General features: G+C 39.1%; 1 protein-coding gene across 19 annotated transcripts in view; it reads left to right on the forward strand.

Moving 5' to 3' along the window:
* Positions 1–17,703, forward strand: part of AFDN (afadin, adherens junction formation factor) — a 195,571-nt gene that overhangs the window by 79,500 nt on the left and 98,368 nt on the right. For all 19 annotated transcript variants that reach the window (XM_019479784.2, XM_059714980.1, XM_059714969.1 and 16 more), the window contains exons 5-6: positions 7,505–7,665; positions 8,521–8,678. In XM_019479784.2, the coding sequence (XP_019335329.2) occupies positions 7,505–7,665; positions 8,521–8,678 (319 nt within the window). The remainder of the gene's footprint in view (positions 1–7,504; positions 7,666–8,520; positions 8,679–17,703) is intronic.

Raw genomic sequence — 17,703 nt, forward strand, 5'->3', positions numbered from 1 at the left:
TGTTTGGTTTGATATAACATGTATATCTTACATGTTTTCAATAGTGTCTTTGTGGCTGTAAAAGCTAGAACATTAAAAAAACAAAACAGAAGATAATTCCACAGCTAGGCATGAATTTTGAAATACATAGTGTTTTAACGAGATGTATTGCACTGTAACATAAACAGTATATTATTTTCTTTTTTCTGGCCATTTATTTCTTATTTTAGATTTGGGAGAAATGCACTTTTTAAAAGTGCCAGTTATTGCTGTTAGATTTTCATCACAACCTCTATTCTCATTTGCTTAAATTTCTCAAGAAGATTGGTATGGTTTGGCTTGTAATGTTCCATGCTTTAGCTTCTAAGTTAAGGAAAACTTGTGGGGGGGGGGGGAGAGGTTGCTTAATTTTGTGTTTTTGTTCCCACAATTCAGATATTTGAAACTTGAAAATGGACATTCTCTAGAATTCTGAAGTTCCCCTGAGAGTTGCTTATTTTCTCTCTGCTCTTACTTTCACCAGTCATTTAATAGATGCCTACTGTAGTCACATGAGCATCATTGTGTCCAGCTCAGTGAAAGCATGATCCTAGTTTTTGGAAAAACTAGACTATTAGACTGTCTGAATAAGGGAATGAAAAATGAAGCGGAGGTGGAAGCGAGGGATGAGATGGGGGTGAGAATCAGAGACTGACAAGGATGAGGGGAAAGCTGGTGAGGACTGAAAGAGGCATTGAAGAAGACAGGCAGAGACTGGTCTTGAGCTGACGGCTATGAAGGGTGGGGAAAGGAACTAGAGGAAGTAGGACTCAGAGTATAAGTGTATTAAACAGGTGGGCAAAATGTGGCCTGAGGGCCAGATGTGGCCCGCCAGGCCATTCTGTCTGGCCCGTGGGGCCCCTAAAAAATTTAGAAAATTAATATTTATCTGCCCCTGGCTGCCTATCATGCGGCCCTTGATGGTTTGCCAAAACTCAGTAAGTGGCCCTGTGCCCAAAATAATTGCCTGCCCCTGGTATAAAAGCAAGAGGAACAGCACTGGTAGAGGATTGGGGATGGAGCCAAAATGAAAGGGAACTGAAGGGAAGGAGGAAGAATTAATAAAACAGGAGGGAGGGATTAAGGTAGAAAAGAGGTTGGAGAGGGCAGGCTAAGGAGTGCAGAGTACCTGGTAGGAGCCAGAAGTGGGGGAAGGAGCAATATAAAGAAAGGAGCCTGTGAGGGACAGTCAGTGGCCCAAGAGAAAATGGACGAGATAAGGAGAAAAGATCTGGTATTAGTAGAGAACTGCTTCCAAATGTCAATGAAAAAATAAGAGTCCTTGGAAAGGACTAGGAGGCTGAGCACTCTTAGGGACTTGCTACCCCAGGGGGTGCGTGCTGTGGCAGGAATGGTCCCCCAGCCAAGCAGTGGCTCTGTCCTGTGCCCAGCCTCAGCTGGGCAGCACCTAGTCTCTGCCCCAGCCCCACTCCTTCCCTCACCACAGGGGCCTTGATCTGCCCACCCACACCCCTTTCCCCTGACAGACTTACCAGCTGGACACTGCTCTCTCAGCTGCCGGGCTGTGATGGGTATTGGCTGATATGGCTGATTAATAATGGCTGTCAGTATTGACCCAAAAAAACTTTATCAGTGCGCCCCTAATAAATACCATACATCTTGTTCAGGTGGGCTGTACTGGCCTATCCTTGTGGTAGGCCTCCACCACAGAATATTTACTCGGTGTGGGCTATGGGTTTTATACGCATGCTCAGTGTTCGCTGCATTTAATGAACTTCATAGTTGGTTTCCATTACTAAGCACATACTGCTTTTGGCAGTAATTTAATGATAGTGTATTTAATGAGGTTTTCTTGTATGCAAATGGAAGATGAGGAGCTTTATTTCCCCATGCTGATATGGGAGGTGGGGAACTGTCATATTCAAGTAATCACAGCACTATCAGTATGGTAGAACCTAGATTTTTCACATCCAGGTGGTTGACAACCCAGTCTATTCTATTCTGCAGAAGATTGCTGAGTAAAGGATAAGTGGTACACTTAAAGCTCATCAATGGTACCATTCAGCTGATTGGAGAAGCCTCACCCTTTGAAATAAAAGCTGCAAGAAACAGCTGGAGTACCTCAGCAGTCCTATACAGCTGTCTTCTACACCTGTAAATTCCCTTGGCTAGTTTGCAAGCTCTCATCTTTGCAGAAGCTAAGGAACTAATCCCCAGAGAAATCTGCATGCTACTGTATAGTATAGTATAGTATACCATATTCATTTGATTCTAAGATTAGGTTCCCCCTCTGCATTTTACATGAGGGGGAAGCCCCTTGTCTTAGAATAGAGTATAAGGGTAGCAGGCAGGCAACTGTTGTGTGGCTTGGGTTCCAGCCCTTACCTGGGGCTGGGGCCATAGCTGCAGCTACCAGCCCCCAACCTCTCCCCATCCCTCCCACCCCCACCTGCCACCTCTGCACCCTGCCATCTCCCCCCTGCAGCCATTTCTCCCTATCCCTTGCCAGTCTCTGTTCCCCAGCTACTCATCTCCTTCCTCCCCCTTACTCATGCTCTGTGCCTGCAGGCTCCATGCACATTGCAATCTGGGGCACTGAGCACAGCCCCCAGCCCAGCCCCATAGCAGCAGTGCACAACCTGTACAACTATTACAGGGGCTGGGCTGGGCTTGGGCTCTGCTCAGTGCCCCAGGCTAGAACAGGGGCTGAGCCTGCTGGCAGGAAATGGAGGCTGAAGGGAAAAGTGAGGGAGCAGAGGCTGGGGGGTAGGCAGGGGGGCAGGTACAAGCAGAGGGCAAGTTATTTGACTTTCTTGTACCACCTGCCTCCTCACTGCCTGGGAAGGATGAATTAGACAACTCTCCAATAATTAGATTCTGTACATGGAAAATTATAACCTTTATAAATTTTCCATGTATAGAATCTTATTATTATTGGTCATCTTAAATTCAGGGCCATCTTGGATTCAAGTAAATATGGTAATATCAGATTTGTATTGTTTTTACACTACCTTACTGCCTTAAGTACACATATATGAAACTTTGTAAGGGACAAATTAGCATCCCCAAACTTCGAAGAGAAGTAATTTCAAATAATCTAATACCCATGTTTTTCTATTCCACTGCATTTCAGAACATTTTTTTCTTTTTCTTCAGAAATTTAGGGCACAGTCCAGCAGAGACCTATGTACCTGCTTCACTTTACCCTTCAGTTCAATTAACTTGTTTATGGCTAAGTAATGATTTAGGTACTTGTTTTCACATTGCTGGTTAAGTGATGCAATATACCTATGAGTAAACCTCTTAATAGAGATACTACTCACACTGAAGGATTTTTTTGTTGCTGTAGCATATACATATTCTTAAGTGGAATAGGCTACTTCAGCAGGTAGATTTGTTTTGTTTGTTTGTTTTGTTTTTTTACCGGCATACCTGTCTACACTAGGGTCTGATCCCCCCCCCCCTCCCCCCCCCCCCCCAGCATCCCTAACTAGCACTTGTGTGGTAAGTATGGAATAAGCCCAAGTTTTTGTTTGTTTGTTTTTTTGGAGGTTTTTTTTTTAACAAGGGAAGCACCTAATGTAGTTTATTCATATTGCTGAGAGTAATAGATCACAGACTTCTGGGGATTTAGCATACAATATAATACAAAGAAGAATTGTATGATTCAGTATTTTTTACCGCCATAAAAATGGCTTTTTTTTATGTGAATGTGAACTCCCATGCTTTGTACTGTGTTTAAACACTTTTACCAGTATTTAGCTATTGCATCATGTAGTCCTGATTCTCTAAAGAGTCCTGGATAGGGACAGTCTTATGTCTGGAGCCCCGATGAGTTTAGCAAAGCTTTTTAAGTGCAGCTCACTGTAGGGTTGAGATTATATTTATCTTGTGTATACAGTAAAACAATTATGCTACAATGGGATTCCAACAAGCCATCAGGCCCATTAAATTTTGTATATATGAGTTAAACTAACATTTAGGAAAAGGACCAGATTAAGACACAAATCTGGCTACACAAAAATCTTTGTTTCTCAATTTAAAAAAGCAATGTATGTGTGCAATGCTAGAATTAAATGGAAAAAAACAATGCCAGTTTTTGGTTGCATTTTTATATGCCTTTAGATTGTGGCAAACTTACTTTTAAAGTGAGATGAATAGAGCTGAATCTAAGTAAAACTAAAACTTAAATATTAAACATTAAATACTCTCTCAAAATTTTGAGAAAAACGGTACAGTTTTTATTGCATGATTCTGACACTATTTTAATGGAGAAATAGTACTGTGCCACATAAAAAAGACTTCTAAAGCACATGTAAAAGAATGTACAGTTCAGGTTGTCCAGTCACCATTAACTTCATCAGTTTCCAACTTGATTATTTTACTTTGCAAGATTAGTATGCTTTTTGGAAATTTTACTCATAGATCAATTAAAGCTGATATTAAAGAGTCACCAGAACAGGATGACATTTACTCAAGAGTTCTGAAGGAACTCAAATGTAAAATTACAGAACTATTGACAATAATATGCAACTTATTACAAATGGCCTCTATACCAGAAGACTGGCAGGTTGCCAACATATATCTTCAACACCTATCTTCAAAAATGGGCTTCAGAGGCATTCTGTGGAATTATAGACCAGTGAATCTTGCTTCCATCCTTGGCAAATTGGTAGAGTCTATGATAAAGAATAAAATCAGCAGTCATGAACCAATATGCTATGCTGGGAGGGTCACCGTGGTTTTCGTAAAGGGAAAACCTGCCTCACCAATCTCCTGGAGTTCTTTGAGGGTGTTAACAAATCTGTGGACATGGGGGATCCAGTTGCCTTGACACATCTGGATTTTCATAAAGCTTTTGAAAAGATCCCACACCAAAAGCTCTTTTAAAATGGATACTAAATTATTCTGGATATTCAAATCTCAAGCTGATGGAGCTGCAGAAAAATCTCCCCAAGCTAACTGAGTGGGCAAAGAAGTGGCAAATGAACTTCAGTGTCGGCATGTGCATGGTAATGCACATGGGGGAAAAATGATGTCAGTTATAACTTATAAACACAATGCTGGGCTCAGAACTAATTTTTGTGACTCAGGACTGAGACCTTGGAGTCATAGATAGTACTGTAAAAACATTAGCTCTGTGTGCAGTAGCAACCAAAATAAAAAGCCAATGAAATGTTGGAATTAAAAACAAAATGCAAAACATGAAACCCACTATATGAATCCATGGTGCACCTACATCTTGAATACTGTGCGCAGTTCTGGTCTCCACATCTCAAAAACTGTGGCAGAGAACAAGAAAAGGGCAACCAAGGTGATCAAGGGTACAGAGTAGCTGTCATATCAGGAGTATCTAGGGCTGGGGCTCTTCAGTTTGAAAGGAAGAAAGCTAGGGGGGATATTGTAGAGGCTTATAAAATCATAAAATGTATGGACAGAATGAAAAGGGACTCTTAAGTCCTAAAATACTAGAAATAGGGGGCATCCACTGAAATTAGCAAGAGACAAGTTTAAAACAAACACGAGGTTTTTTCGTTTGTTTGTTTGTTTTTTTACTCTGAGCATAGTTAACTTGTGGAACTCCCTTGCCATGGGATGCTATAGAAGCAGATAGTATAGCTAGATTTGAAAAGAGACTAGACAAAATCATGGATGATAGATTCATTAATGTCTATTAAACAGAATAGTTAATAATGTATCCTTTGACATTCCTAAACCTAAAGTGGTTGGTGGATGTCAGGGAGAGTATGATCGGGGGATAGATCATTGAAAATCAGTGATACTCAACCTATTGGCCCCATGTGCCAGATGAGTGGGATGGGGCCAGTCTGCAGACCAAGTTGAGTCCCATACACCAAGATTGGGCCCTAGGGCTCAGCAACACCCCCTCCTGCTGGGATTGGGTCCTAGCAGTCCAGCCATTGACAACGCATAGGGGGTGCACATGCACCCCCTGGAAGCACCAGTCATGAAACCGGAAGTGCTGGCGGAAATGTACTTCTGGTTTTGCCACTGGCTCAGTGATCGACTGCTGAAGGAATTCAGCCCCCCCCCTTGGCAATCTGGTGCCCCCCCAGACTTGGGAGGCACCAGTTGCCTATGAGTTCAGCACTGCCCCCTTATGCCAGTATCAGTTTCTTGGGGCCTGGTACCACCTCTTCCCATAGGGATTGGTCCCTGGGAGCCTGGCAAAACCCCTTCCCATGCCAGCACACTGGTACACTTGCCCCCTGGGACTTGGTCCCATTCCTTCCTAGTTGTCCATTTGCAGGAACTGGGCACTGGGGCTGGGCACTGCTCCCACTCAGCCCTACGCTCTTGGATTGGGTGCCCAATCTAGCACACAGGACCTGGGTCCCCCCATGGGTCTGGAAACTTGATGGTGGGGCAGCAGAGTGCTACTGCTGTCCTGCCACAGAATTTCTGGGCCCATGGGGAGCCCTTTAAGCCAGATGACAGAGTGCTGTGAGCCAAATGTGGCCCACAGGCCAGGGGTTGAGCACCTCTGCTGTAATGGGAGTCAGCCTTTTGGCAGGAGTGCTGCAATCTAGGTGCCACACCCTCACCAAGTGCTAGTTCGATCCCTTTCCCCTATCTGATCAGTTGCTTATGGCCTGCCCTGTACCACCTACCTCTCTGCTTCCTTGCTGTTCTGCCAGTATTTCACTGCTCCCTGTCTGATTTTGTGCACCACATACAGAGGCTGCCCATGCCACTTGCGGTATGCATGCTGCCGGTTGGCCACCTCTGCTCTAAAGCATCTACTATGTACCACTGTTGGAGATGGGGCACTAGACTAGATGGGCCATGGGTCTGACCCAGTATGACACTTATGTTCTTGTGACAGAAAGTAGTCTTTTTCCATTTTAATAAAATTGAGTGTTGATTTCATCATTGCCTTTCTTGTTGGGGACAAATTTATTTTTTTCAGTTGGTACAAAGAAACAGTTGGTTGACACATGTAGGTTTCTTTTTAATAGAATTAATTATTTTTTTTGTGTGTATTTTTTCCATGTATACTTTGTGCAATGTAAGAATAATCCTTTCAGCCTTCCATTAAGTAATTAAGCTTTTACATGATTTTAATTAAGGTAGAAATAAATTTCAAGCTCATCTAGGAAAAGGGACCAAATACATGTCAACTATATTTCCTTCCTGATGATATGCAATACACAGAGACCAGAATAATCAATTAATTATTTAATTAAAATTAATCTCTAATTAGCATATTGAATGTAACAGACTTTCTTGAAGAAAAAGAACTGAATTTTCTTGTCTTCATATTGTGACTAGAACTAAAATGTGGTATCTAATAAATGTTGTACATGAGTGTAGATATGTTAACAGTGTATTCTGGCAGAGGTATAGTTAATTTAAAGCATTATGCTTTACACAGTAATGTATGTGAACAGTTAACATAGGTTTGGTTGTTTAATATTTCATATAGTGATTAGAATGTGTATTTGTTTCAAGTTTAGTTTCTCTCTTTTTCTCCCCCCCCCCCCCTTTTTAAATTAATTTGCAGTGAGAATTCTCGTCTTGCAGCAGAGGTTTACAAAGATATGCCTGAGACCAGCTTCACACGCACAATATCCAATCCTGAGGTAGTCATGAAACGCCGACGACAGCAAAAACTAGAGAAGAGAATGCAGGAATTCCGCAGCTCTGATGGTCGGCCAGACTCAGGTAATGATTCAGGCTTGTTTGCTACATTTGCTTTTGGTTTGATAACCTTCTTACTCGGGGGAAGTTTAGCACTTTTTACATCAGTTGATGAAAGCTTGTTCTTAAATCAGTCTAGAGAAAATTTTCTCTTTGACTTACTGATATTAAAGCCAATGCATTTATCTTGCTAGCAACTGCTTTTTTCCGACTGCAGTGTGTATTACATCTTCAAAAGATTGGTTAGTTTGCAGAAATTTCCTGCCAAACTACTTAATTCTGTAATATTTTGTAGGCCTCAATATATTCATGTATATGGAAATATTAAGGGGGTCAAGTAAATTAAAATTAAACTAAGCTTATTCTGTATCCCTGTTTATCACAATTGTGCCAGGATAAACTGTCTAAAAATACTGTAACATTTAATGGTAAATGGGGTGATTTTTCTGTTTAGGTGCAATTACAAAGCTTTGAATTAATTCTGTCATATACCTTTGGAAGAAGGGTTTTGGAAATGGTTTGATAGGGCAATCATCCCAAAATAAAAGCATAGAGAGCTAGGTCTCTAAGGGAAAAGTAGAGCAGCTGTTTACTGGCATTTAATAAACGTCTTTTTCAGTTTCAGGACATAAAACAAGGAAGGTAACAAACAAAAATGCTATGTATAAGTGGCAAAAAGGTTTTTTTTTTTTTTTTTTTATTTGAATAGGCTAAGTACGTGTAGGGGTAGACAGTGACTAACATTGGTGAAAGAAGGTGGCTATAGATTCATGCCATATACAGCTGCAAATTAGATCCGTTTCAAAGCTGAGAACTCTTAAATCTGTGGTTGCATATCTTTTTACTCTGACAAAGTAGTAATGGAATTATATTTTCAAGGAGGGACGCTCAGAATTTATGCGGACAGCTTAAAACCAAATATACCATACAAGACAATCCTGCTGTCCACTACAGATACTGCAGACTTTGCAGTTATTGAAGCTCTGGAGAAGTATGGTTTGGAAAAAGAAAATCCGAAGGATTACTGTATTGCTCGTGTAAGTAAAGTTATAAAAATCAAGCTCTCCTGATTCTTAGGTTTCATCATTTTTTCCTAAAGCAAGTTTAAAAAAAAAATCAAAAACAACCAACTTTGATAAATCATGATAATGCTAGAACTTGGGGTTTGCTTGTGTTTTGCCCTTAGCTTTGCTAGTGGTTTTTAAGGGTTTAGTTAGCTTATTTTTAATTTAAACTGGTCTTTAAAATCAACCAACCAATCAACCTAAACCTTCCAAACTTACTTAATTTTTTCTTACTGCTTTGGTACATAGTACAGTAAAAGCTGTGTTAACCGGCATGTTACTAACCGAAATTCTTCATCTGGCATGTGCATCGAGTATTTCTTGAGCAGGGTGGTGGTGGAGAGGTGAGAGCAGCGGCTCCCCTCTGCGGACCACACAGGTGCTGCCTGGCCAGCTGGATGCAGGACAGGGAGGGAGGGTGGGAGTTTGCACACCACCACCATCCACTACCCCATGCTGCTGCCACGTACAAGTCCAGATAACCAGAATTTTTAGATAACTGGCACCCTCCTTACCCCACTCATGCTGGATAGCAAAGCTTTTACTGTAATATATTACTGATGAAAATACAGTATTAGGTATGAAAACACTGATTTTTATATAATTGTATTAATTTAGCAAAGCATAGAAACTAAGGCCCTAATTCTGAAAACGCTTAAACTTGTGCCTAAATTCTTATATGTGAATCCTTCCAGTGAACTAAATGGGACTGTTTGCAAGCATAAATGTTTAGGTTTGTTCCTTTTGGTTTCCTTTTATAAAGAACACATTTTGAGTTTTTTTTGATCTATATCATAATGTGCAGTAAGAAAGCTGTTACTGGGTGCGTCTACACATGCACCTTAATACTCATTAAATTGTCACAAAAAACCTGGCAGACAAGGTTCCTTGGGTGAATTTGTGGCTTCTTTCTTTTTCATGTTGTCTGCCTATGTCCTTAGACCAAAATGGCTACAACCTACACCCCCACACAAAACCTGTGCATTTTTGCTAAGGTGCATTAAAATAGGATAATGCACCCTTTTCTAATACCTTACAATGGAGATACTAAATTTAATGTGCATTACCAAAAGAGTATTAATGAACATGTAGACACGCCCACTAAAGCTAAAATTGTATGGCAGTTTGGTGTTTAATGTCAGCATATTAATATGTTTTAGAGAGGGGGAAGCTCAATAACCCCCTCTCCCTCCGATAGCATAAAAATATGAGAAACTTAATTGAAAATAGTTGCTCTTAAGTAATTAGAATGGCATAAAATTGACATGATTCTAGGCAGTTCACTGGTTTCCCATATTGCTCTGAATAGCAGCAACTACAAAATAGGTTGATTTTGTAGTGTTGGGGAGAAAATTGAGTTGCAAAGGGACTGCAGGCCCTCTCCAGACTTTGGAAGATATTACTGTTTCTGTTTACCTTTGGTTTGTAGTTGGAAAGGATCTTAATGTTTTAAAAAACATTTTAATTCTTTGAAAATTTGTGTTTCTAGTACCACCAGATCCATGCCAGGGAGAGCTGCCATAAGACAGTGAATTTTTCAAGCTTTATCCTCTAAGATTAAATAAAGAGCTTGCTGTCTCAGGAATTCTTTTGTTTATGAAAGACTTCAGTGACGTTACTGCATAAAACCAGCTTGTTTTGTAGACTTAGTAGGTTTATGGAAAAAAAGTACTTTTGAAAAAAAATCCAAGACCTTTGTACATTACATCTAGTTGTGTATTTTTTTTTCTTTGAGGAGTCATTTCCACAGATGAATTACAATCTTGTTCTGTGCTACGTGCTTGTAAAGATAGCATATTTCATTTTCTAGCTCTTCAGAGTCAATGTAGTCAAGTAACATCTTGTAGTCTTAACTAACTGGTCTGTTAGTCATGTTTTGCTTATGGTCTTACATATGCAAATGATTTGCTATAACATTACAGTAATTGGAAAGTCTCAATTCTGGTTAAATGTTTAATAAAATTAATATTTTTCTTTTCAACTTTTTATTCAGATTTCTTAAGTTTAGCTTAGTCTGCATATATCCTTTCCCTCATTTGAAAACTTCCAAAAACACGCAAGACCGATTTTAAAAAGTGATTGGCTTCATTTCACTGTTTTTCTTTTGTAATGTTTATAGTAACATAATTTAATCATAAATATCCTTCAGCATCCATGGGAGAATTAATTCTTCCTGTTGCTCGGTTGTGTCATGGGATTATCCTGGTTTGATGCACACTTCACAACATTTTAAAAACTTGCATTAAAACAAGTGTTAATACTGCTTGAAAATTATCGTTCTCCCATTGTGTAGAATCCTGAAAATATAGATTTTTTTTGTCTTTGTAGAGTGTAGCTGAAGTGTCTTTGGAGAAGATTTTAGTAGTTGACAGCTAAGCAGTTTTCTTAGCTGTCTAATTGGATTTTAATTTGTTTTATTGAGGCAAGGCTTCTATGCTGCATGAACGAAACTTTATTGTGGATATTCACGTTCAGAAGTTTCATTTGAAAGACAAACATCCTAAAAATAAGTCCTTAACATTTGCCATTGCTGACTTCTATAGTAGATCATGCATGGGGTCCATATTTATCATTTGTCCTATTGTCATCATTTTATACCCGATCTTACAAGGTTTCATGAGTGCTTTTTAAAACTATCTAGCCAAAACATATTTCTGATACTCATTTTCTTTGTTTGTCAGCACGTTAAGTTTGAGGTTCATTGCGTAACATGAAGTTCACTGCACACCTCTTAAGATGTCAAATTAATTAGACATTTTTTTCCAAGTTACCTGTGCATGCTTACTGGAGTCTGACCTAAGATTTAGAGCATGCGGTATGAAAGATTCTATTTCTGGAGCTGTCGAGATTAGATACCCAGTTTAGGTGTCTTATTTCTTTTGCTTTTATCTTCAGATGTGAAAATTGTAGTTCCTGTAAGAAATAAGAAAAACACATGATGCTGCTGGGTCATTTTTAAAAGGCCAAATTATTATTTTGTAGATGTCAAATGTTTCTGCTCTTGGATATGTTCAACAGATTCATTGTTTTGTTGTTTTTTTGTTTTGGGAAGTTGTCTATAACCTTTAATTCTATCAAACTGGCATGATGACCATATTATTGAGCTGTTGCTGCTGAGGATAGTGCTGTAAAAATTATGCGTGACTAATTAGCCAAAATTTAAAATTGATTTTTGGTAGACAATAATGTGGTAGATTTTTAGCTTGTTGAAAACAGTCACAGGGTAAACATCAGTCTGGGGAAATTCTGGAACAGCATTCCTTTTCCTTGCAGTGTTTATTAGAAAGTAACTAGTGACTTCACTTATAGTTAGGTTTTTTTTCTAATACTTGTCAAGTTATAAGCCGGTACAAGTTGTAGTTTACGTATGCTTGACATTGGCTTGTTGGAGGTCTGCAGCATGAATTCCGAGGATACCATATGTACTGACCATATGGGTACGTGTTTAAGTACACATCTACATATTATTAATATTGGTCTCCACAAAAGAGCTTTATTCAGTTGCCTTCTAAAAAAGATGGGAATTAAATTGGGCTTGGAAAAGAGTTGGAAGGAAGGAATGTAAATGAAAATATTCAAGTTGCAAATTCATCTGCTCCAGTTATGAAATTCCAGATTTAACGTTGTCTATTTGGCTTTTTTTGTTCATACCTAATGATAGATTTTAATTTTGTTCCCCAGGATTTTTGCTTCATTCAGTGTGGGATCATTTGTATTTATCCATCCATATTTTTCTCTTCCTAATTCCATGTTTGGTTTGCAAGCCATATTCATCGCGCACAACATAAATGTTTCACAGAATGCAGAATTACTGGTGTTTATTTCCTTAAGGGCTTTTCTGTGGTGCTTTTACTGTCGTATATGAATGCTCAGCAAAAATTAGTGTCTTACGTTCTTGGCTCTTTGTAGGCCATCTGCTGTTGCATATGAGATGATCTTCATACATTTTTTTTTAACTGATACAAGAATTCATATCACTTTTTTTCTCTCTTTAAGTATTTAGTTGTCTGGCTTTTTAGTTGAAGGTGATTTGTATAAAAATAGGCCTTGTAATAGCTTTGTATATCTAAAAAATCTCTGAAGAGAACTGACTGACATACCCATGCTTTAATTTTTGCCCTAATTAGATTGTTGTTAGTAACTTGTGCTCTTTGGTTATTACAGATAACTAGGTGAGTTTAAGATAGTCTCATGAGCTTACAGTCATGTGTTTTTGTTTTTTATCTTTATTGATCTTGAGTCCTATTTTTCTTTCTGCTTTCTTCAATTCTCCAACCATCCTTTGTACATATCTTCTGATGACTGTGATGACCAGAGAGTCAACATAGCCAAAGAGTTAGTGCAGGCCACTTAAATTCATCCTATTCTGAGCATTCTACTGTGATTATTCCACTTTTTCATTGCAACATTAATAACTACTGTGGGGATAGTTCATCTTCCCACCATAACCCTGTATGGATGGAGGCAGAGATCCATACTTGTACTCTTTCTTGAACTGTAAACACGCACCTTTTCTATCCTAATTCTTCCTACCCTCTTCCTAATTCTTCATTTGGTTCAGAACGTGTCTTGCAGTGTCCTCCCATATTCTTACTTTATGATCTGTTAGTATAACATCATATTTCCATCTTTTTTTGAGTAGCTGATAAATTGGAACAACTTTTCCCAGAACCAGTCCCTTGTGTCAGATCCAGTGCCTGCTCTGGCCAGTTCAGGACTCTGCAGCACACCATGCCACTCCTGGTGGTCCAGGAACCATGCTGTATACAGCTTCTGCCCCAGGCCAGCTGGAGTGAGCACCACATGTAGCTTATACTGTACAATGCAGTCCTGGACTGGCCAGAGTGAGCACTGCAGGCACTGGATCTGGCATGCGCGGTAGGAGGGGAGCCATAGGCCCAATCTAGCATGTGGGGCTGTTCCCATGATGTTCATTTGGTCTGTGGGTTGGTCCTGCACCACTCAATCTAGCCTGAAGGGCCAGATATGCCTCACGCTATTGGTTTAAGTCTTATTTATTTAACTTCCTGTTTTCAATAATTTAATGGGAACCCTGTCAACAAATAATCCTTTGTTGTTCCAGAACACTATAATTGTGTCTTGAAGCTCTTCACAATTCAGCTGTTCTATTGGCTGTCTTGAAAATGCCCATTTGTTACTTGCCTTCCTTCATCTCAGGACTGAGAAGCCTACTAAAATACTTCCTCCTGTCTTTTAGCTTTTGTCTTTCTTAATTAAAAGACTAAATTATTGTCAGCTTATAATTGCTATCCTTTCCTTGATACAGTCGTACCTTATGAAATGCTTTTGTGTTGTTAGTACTTCTATCCCATTCCATCACCAAGCCACACCACTGTTTTGTATCTTACCCATCCCTTGGCAGCTTTTTTAGCATAGTCATATTTCTCAATATAAAATGGATTTCAAATAGGGGCACATAATTCTTACTACAGATTGATACTCGGTCATCTTCCAGCCATTTTTGTCTTCAGACTATTTTTTGTTTTTCTGATGGCTCTTCTTACCTCTTTGATGGCTCCCCACCTGAGTATCAACATCTTCTGTAACCTTCACATACGTGTCTTTTAAATCCTTCTACATAGTATTAATGTCTGTATTTTGGATTCCTCAATGATTGTTTGGTTGTGTCAGGCTTTTTATCCTTGTTAGAAGATATTATTTCAAGTCACAGTTGGTTCCTCTTAGGTTTGTAGTTATTTATTCTGGCTATTCCTTGAATGATTAAGCATGTAGCTGAACTACTTGATAGCATTATCTTTGGGATGTACTTGTTTGCTTGCGGATGTCCTTTGAGAAAACAAGGTGGTTTTTTAACCTCAAAATATGGCAGAACTAATTGGTTTTAAGCCATCGCTACATGCGAGAGGTGAGGATATCTTAGGAGCTTATTTTTTTATTATGTCAAATATGTAGTTCAGAGTTAATCAAGCTTAGTCAAACTTTTGAATCCAAGACATTCTTCATCAGATGATGATGAGATGGGGTGAACTACTCTGGGGAAGGGAGGATAGTTGTCACTGCTCGATTCTTGGGACCAGGAAGAGGTAAGTAGCAGCTGCTCTACCTGCCTTTCCCAGGCCGTGATGACCCTGGTCTCGGAATGGATCGGGAACATTTTCTCGCTGCTCAACTCTTCCTGGTCTGTGGGAGAAGTCAAGCAGCAGGGAAGTATATATCCATTCATTCTCCTGGGATAAACTTTCTTGGGAGCTACTTCTACCTGGTTGGAGATGGGTAATTTTCCTCTGGAACAGCTAGTTTTGTTGTGGGAGAAACTGTTGAACCCCTGTATACTAGTGATTCTTCCAGTAGAGTGCCTTATTCCCTTTTAGGTAGTAGATAGTTAACTGATGATTTTATAACCAGTAGCTATTGATAATCATATTACTTACCATAAAAATCCATGGTGGGGTTTTTATTTCATTTCTGGTTTGTCAGTATCGGCCACCTGATCTCTTTTAAGTAACGTATTCTGCTTTGTGATTTTCAAGTTTGTTTTACCTCTTAGACTTTTGTATGATAAGTAGCTTAAATAGTACTGTTTTAAATTAATTAGTTCAGTGGTTCTCCATCATTTTAGACTTGAGGCACCTTGGAAAATGGCAGCTCTTGGTTTTCACTCATTTTTTAACTTCAGAAAAATAATAGAGCAATTCTTCTGCAAAGAACTCAAAAAGACCATAACAGGCCAGAATGTTTGTAACGCTATCAGTGCTTAATTAAAATCTCTGGGTTTATCTTGTGTATCATGTTTGCACACCTAACAGTGCTAACATCGTGCGGGACCCTTGAAAGGATCTCAAGGCACCCTGGTTGAGAATCATTGGATTAATTAGAATGATCTCATAAATTCAATTGGCTGCCTTTAAAAAGGAGTGGTAGGCAAGGAGTTGAGTACCATGTTATAAACAAAAGTTTGAAAGCTGTTACGTTCAGTTTCCTGCTTTTTAGAATAAACAGGAAACATGCTAAATTATATTTCTTCAATGAAAGGGGATTGTATAGGGGACAGACAGGCAGTATGATTACTGCAGAATAATTTACCCTAGATTTTATTCCACTGTAAATTTACTTTTCTCTAAAGGACAGATTCAAAGCTACTTCTCTAGGACAAGCTCCCATAGTATCTGACCATCAGTATGTATGGGAGGGATGGATGGATGGATGGATGGTGTTAAGAAGATATGCATTGAGTAAATTACTACCCCAGAATAAATTTGATTAGTAGATCAGGTACATATGTTCTTCTTCTCAGTTAATTTTCTTAGTAGTAAAGTTACTACACTTCTTTCAGGAGCAGTTACCTTGGATTTTTATGTATGATTAGTGGTAGGGCTCTGTAACATGCATCTGTTCCATTCTTAGTACTTAATAAACGTATGTGTCTGCATTTGAAAATATGATGGGAGATAATTTGTTTAACCTAGAGTTAGCCAGGCTTCATTTAAAAAAAAAAAAATCTAGCAAGTCAAATCCTCTTTATTTCAAACATGGAGGGGATTTGGAAGAACTCTGAGGTTAATACTGAATGGGATGTGGAGAGGACATGAAATCTGGAATTATGAGCATCTTGTTTTAATCCCTGACCTTTGGTAGAAGGTATTATTTAAGTTAGGCTTTTAGGGGTATTGAGATAATTTTGGATGGTATTTAAAATAGAGATGTGCAGGGTAGTAAGTTAACTTAAGGATGCATCTCATGATCCAGAAATCATAATAAGGTAAAAAATATTTAATTAAACCTGAAAATCAGATTAAGATGTTATCTATGAAGAGACTGGTATGTCCCTGGAAGTCTGATTTTCAGTTGTGTTTTATTGTTACAGTGCCCAGTAATGAAGATGTCAGTTACATTAATGTTAAGTATGGCTATAATGGTATTGTAGGCAAAGCTGGCCTGTAGCTGTTATCTCTCACTTTCCATCATAAGCCCTAGCTTTCCACTTGCTAAAATGTAATTGTTGGGGTTCAAATTTTCCATGTTTGCTTTGTGCCTTAGGATGAATTATTCTGGAACGTTGTAGCCAGCAAAACCAATACATCCACTTCTGAGGACAAAGATTAGGGAAATTTAGATAACCTTAGCTATGTCAGTATTAAAGTTATAGACATTCAAAGAAGTGTGTGTTGTTCACTGCTGAGCAGGAACTTGGCACTTAGCAGGGGTATTTTAGTGAGTTGGTGGGATGGGTGGGGTACCTTTTTATTTGTACATTTTCCATGAGTATTGATTAGGTTTGGCCAAGTTATACACCTGATAATCATAGTTTACAAATGCTCAGAGCTTAGAGGCTTTCTGCTAAAATCTTGAAACTTTCCATCTGTATTGAAGACTTCAAGATGTGCAGAGCCTGTGTTACCCACCTCAATTTCTGATATCTAGAAAGGACCTAGAAATGTTCCTTTCTCTAGCATAGATGTGTGCTGGACTGAGAATTGTATGGGAACCATGAGTTTCAGGCTCAGCTCTTCTGTTTTTCTGTTCTTTGTACTCCTGAGCATTTCAGAACCCTGATTAATGTTTATTATCCCACACTCCACAGGAGTTGGGCAGTAAACACTCTTTCCTCCCCCTCATTTTATAGGCAAGTCACCTAAAAGGCTGTACAAAATCACTTCAGACAGAGCTAGGAATAAAGTGCATGTCTAGTGTGGATCGTAAATCACATCCCTTATGAAATGTGTCAGATTTGTGTTTCTATGTGCTATCTTGAACTGCTAGAACATACCTATCCAGAATCAGGCATTAAATGTATGTATCCCAATTCCAAAGTTTCTCTTTTATATAGTAAATTGTTGGGCAGGCTGCAGGCAAAGCCACTGTTCTTTAGTGATTGCTTCACATAAGTTAACAATCCAGAGCTCTTATTAAATGTTCCTTTAGCTTACTAGAGAGCCTGGGCTTAGATCTGGCTGATGATCCATGTACGTACCACTTTGGATACACACTATACAAATCCGGTTTCATGTGATAAGGT

Source organism: Alligator mississippiensis, chromosome 1 (genome assembly GCF_030867095.1).
Source record: "Alligator mississippiensis isolate rAllMis1 chromosome 1, rAllMis1, whole genome shotgun sequence".
NCBI lineage: Eukaryota > Metazoa > Chordata > Crocodylia > Alligatoridae > Alligator > Alligator mississippiensis.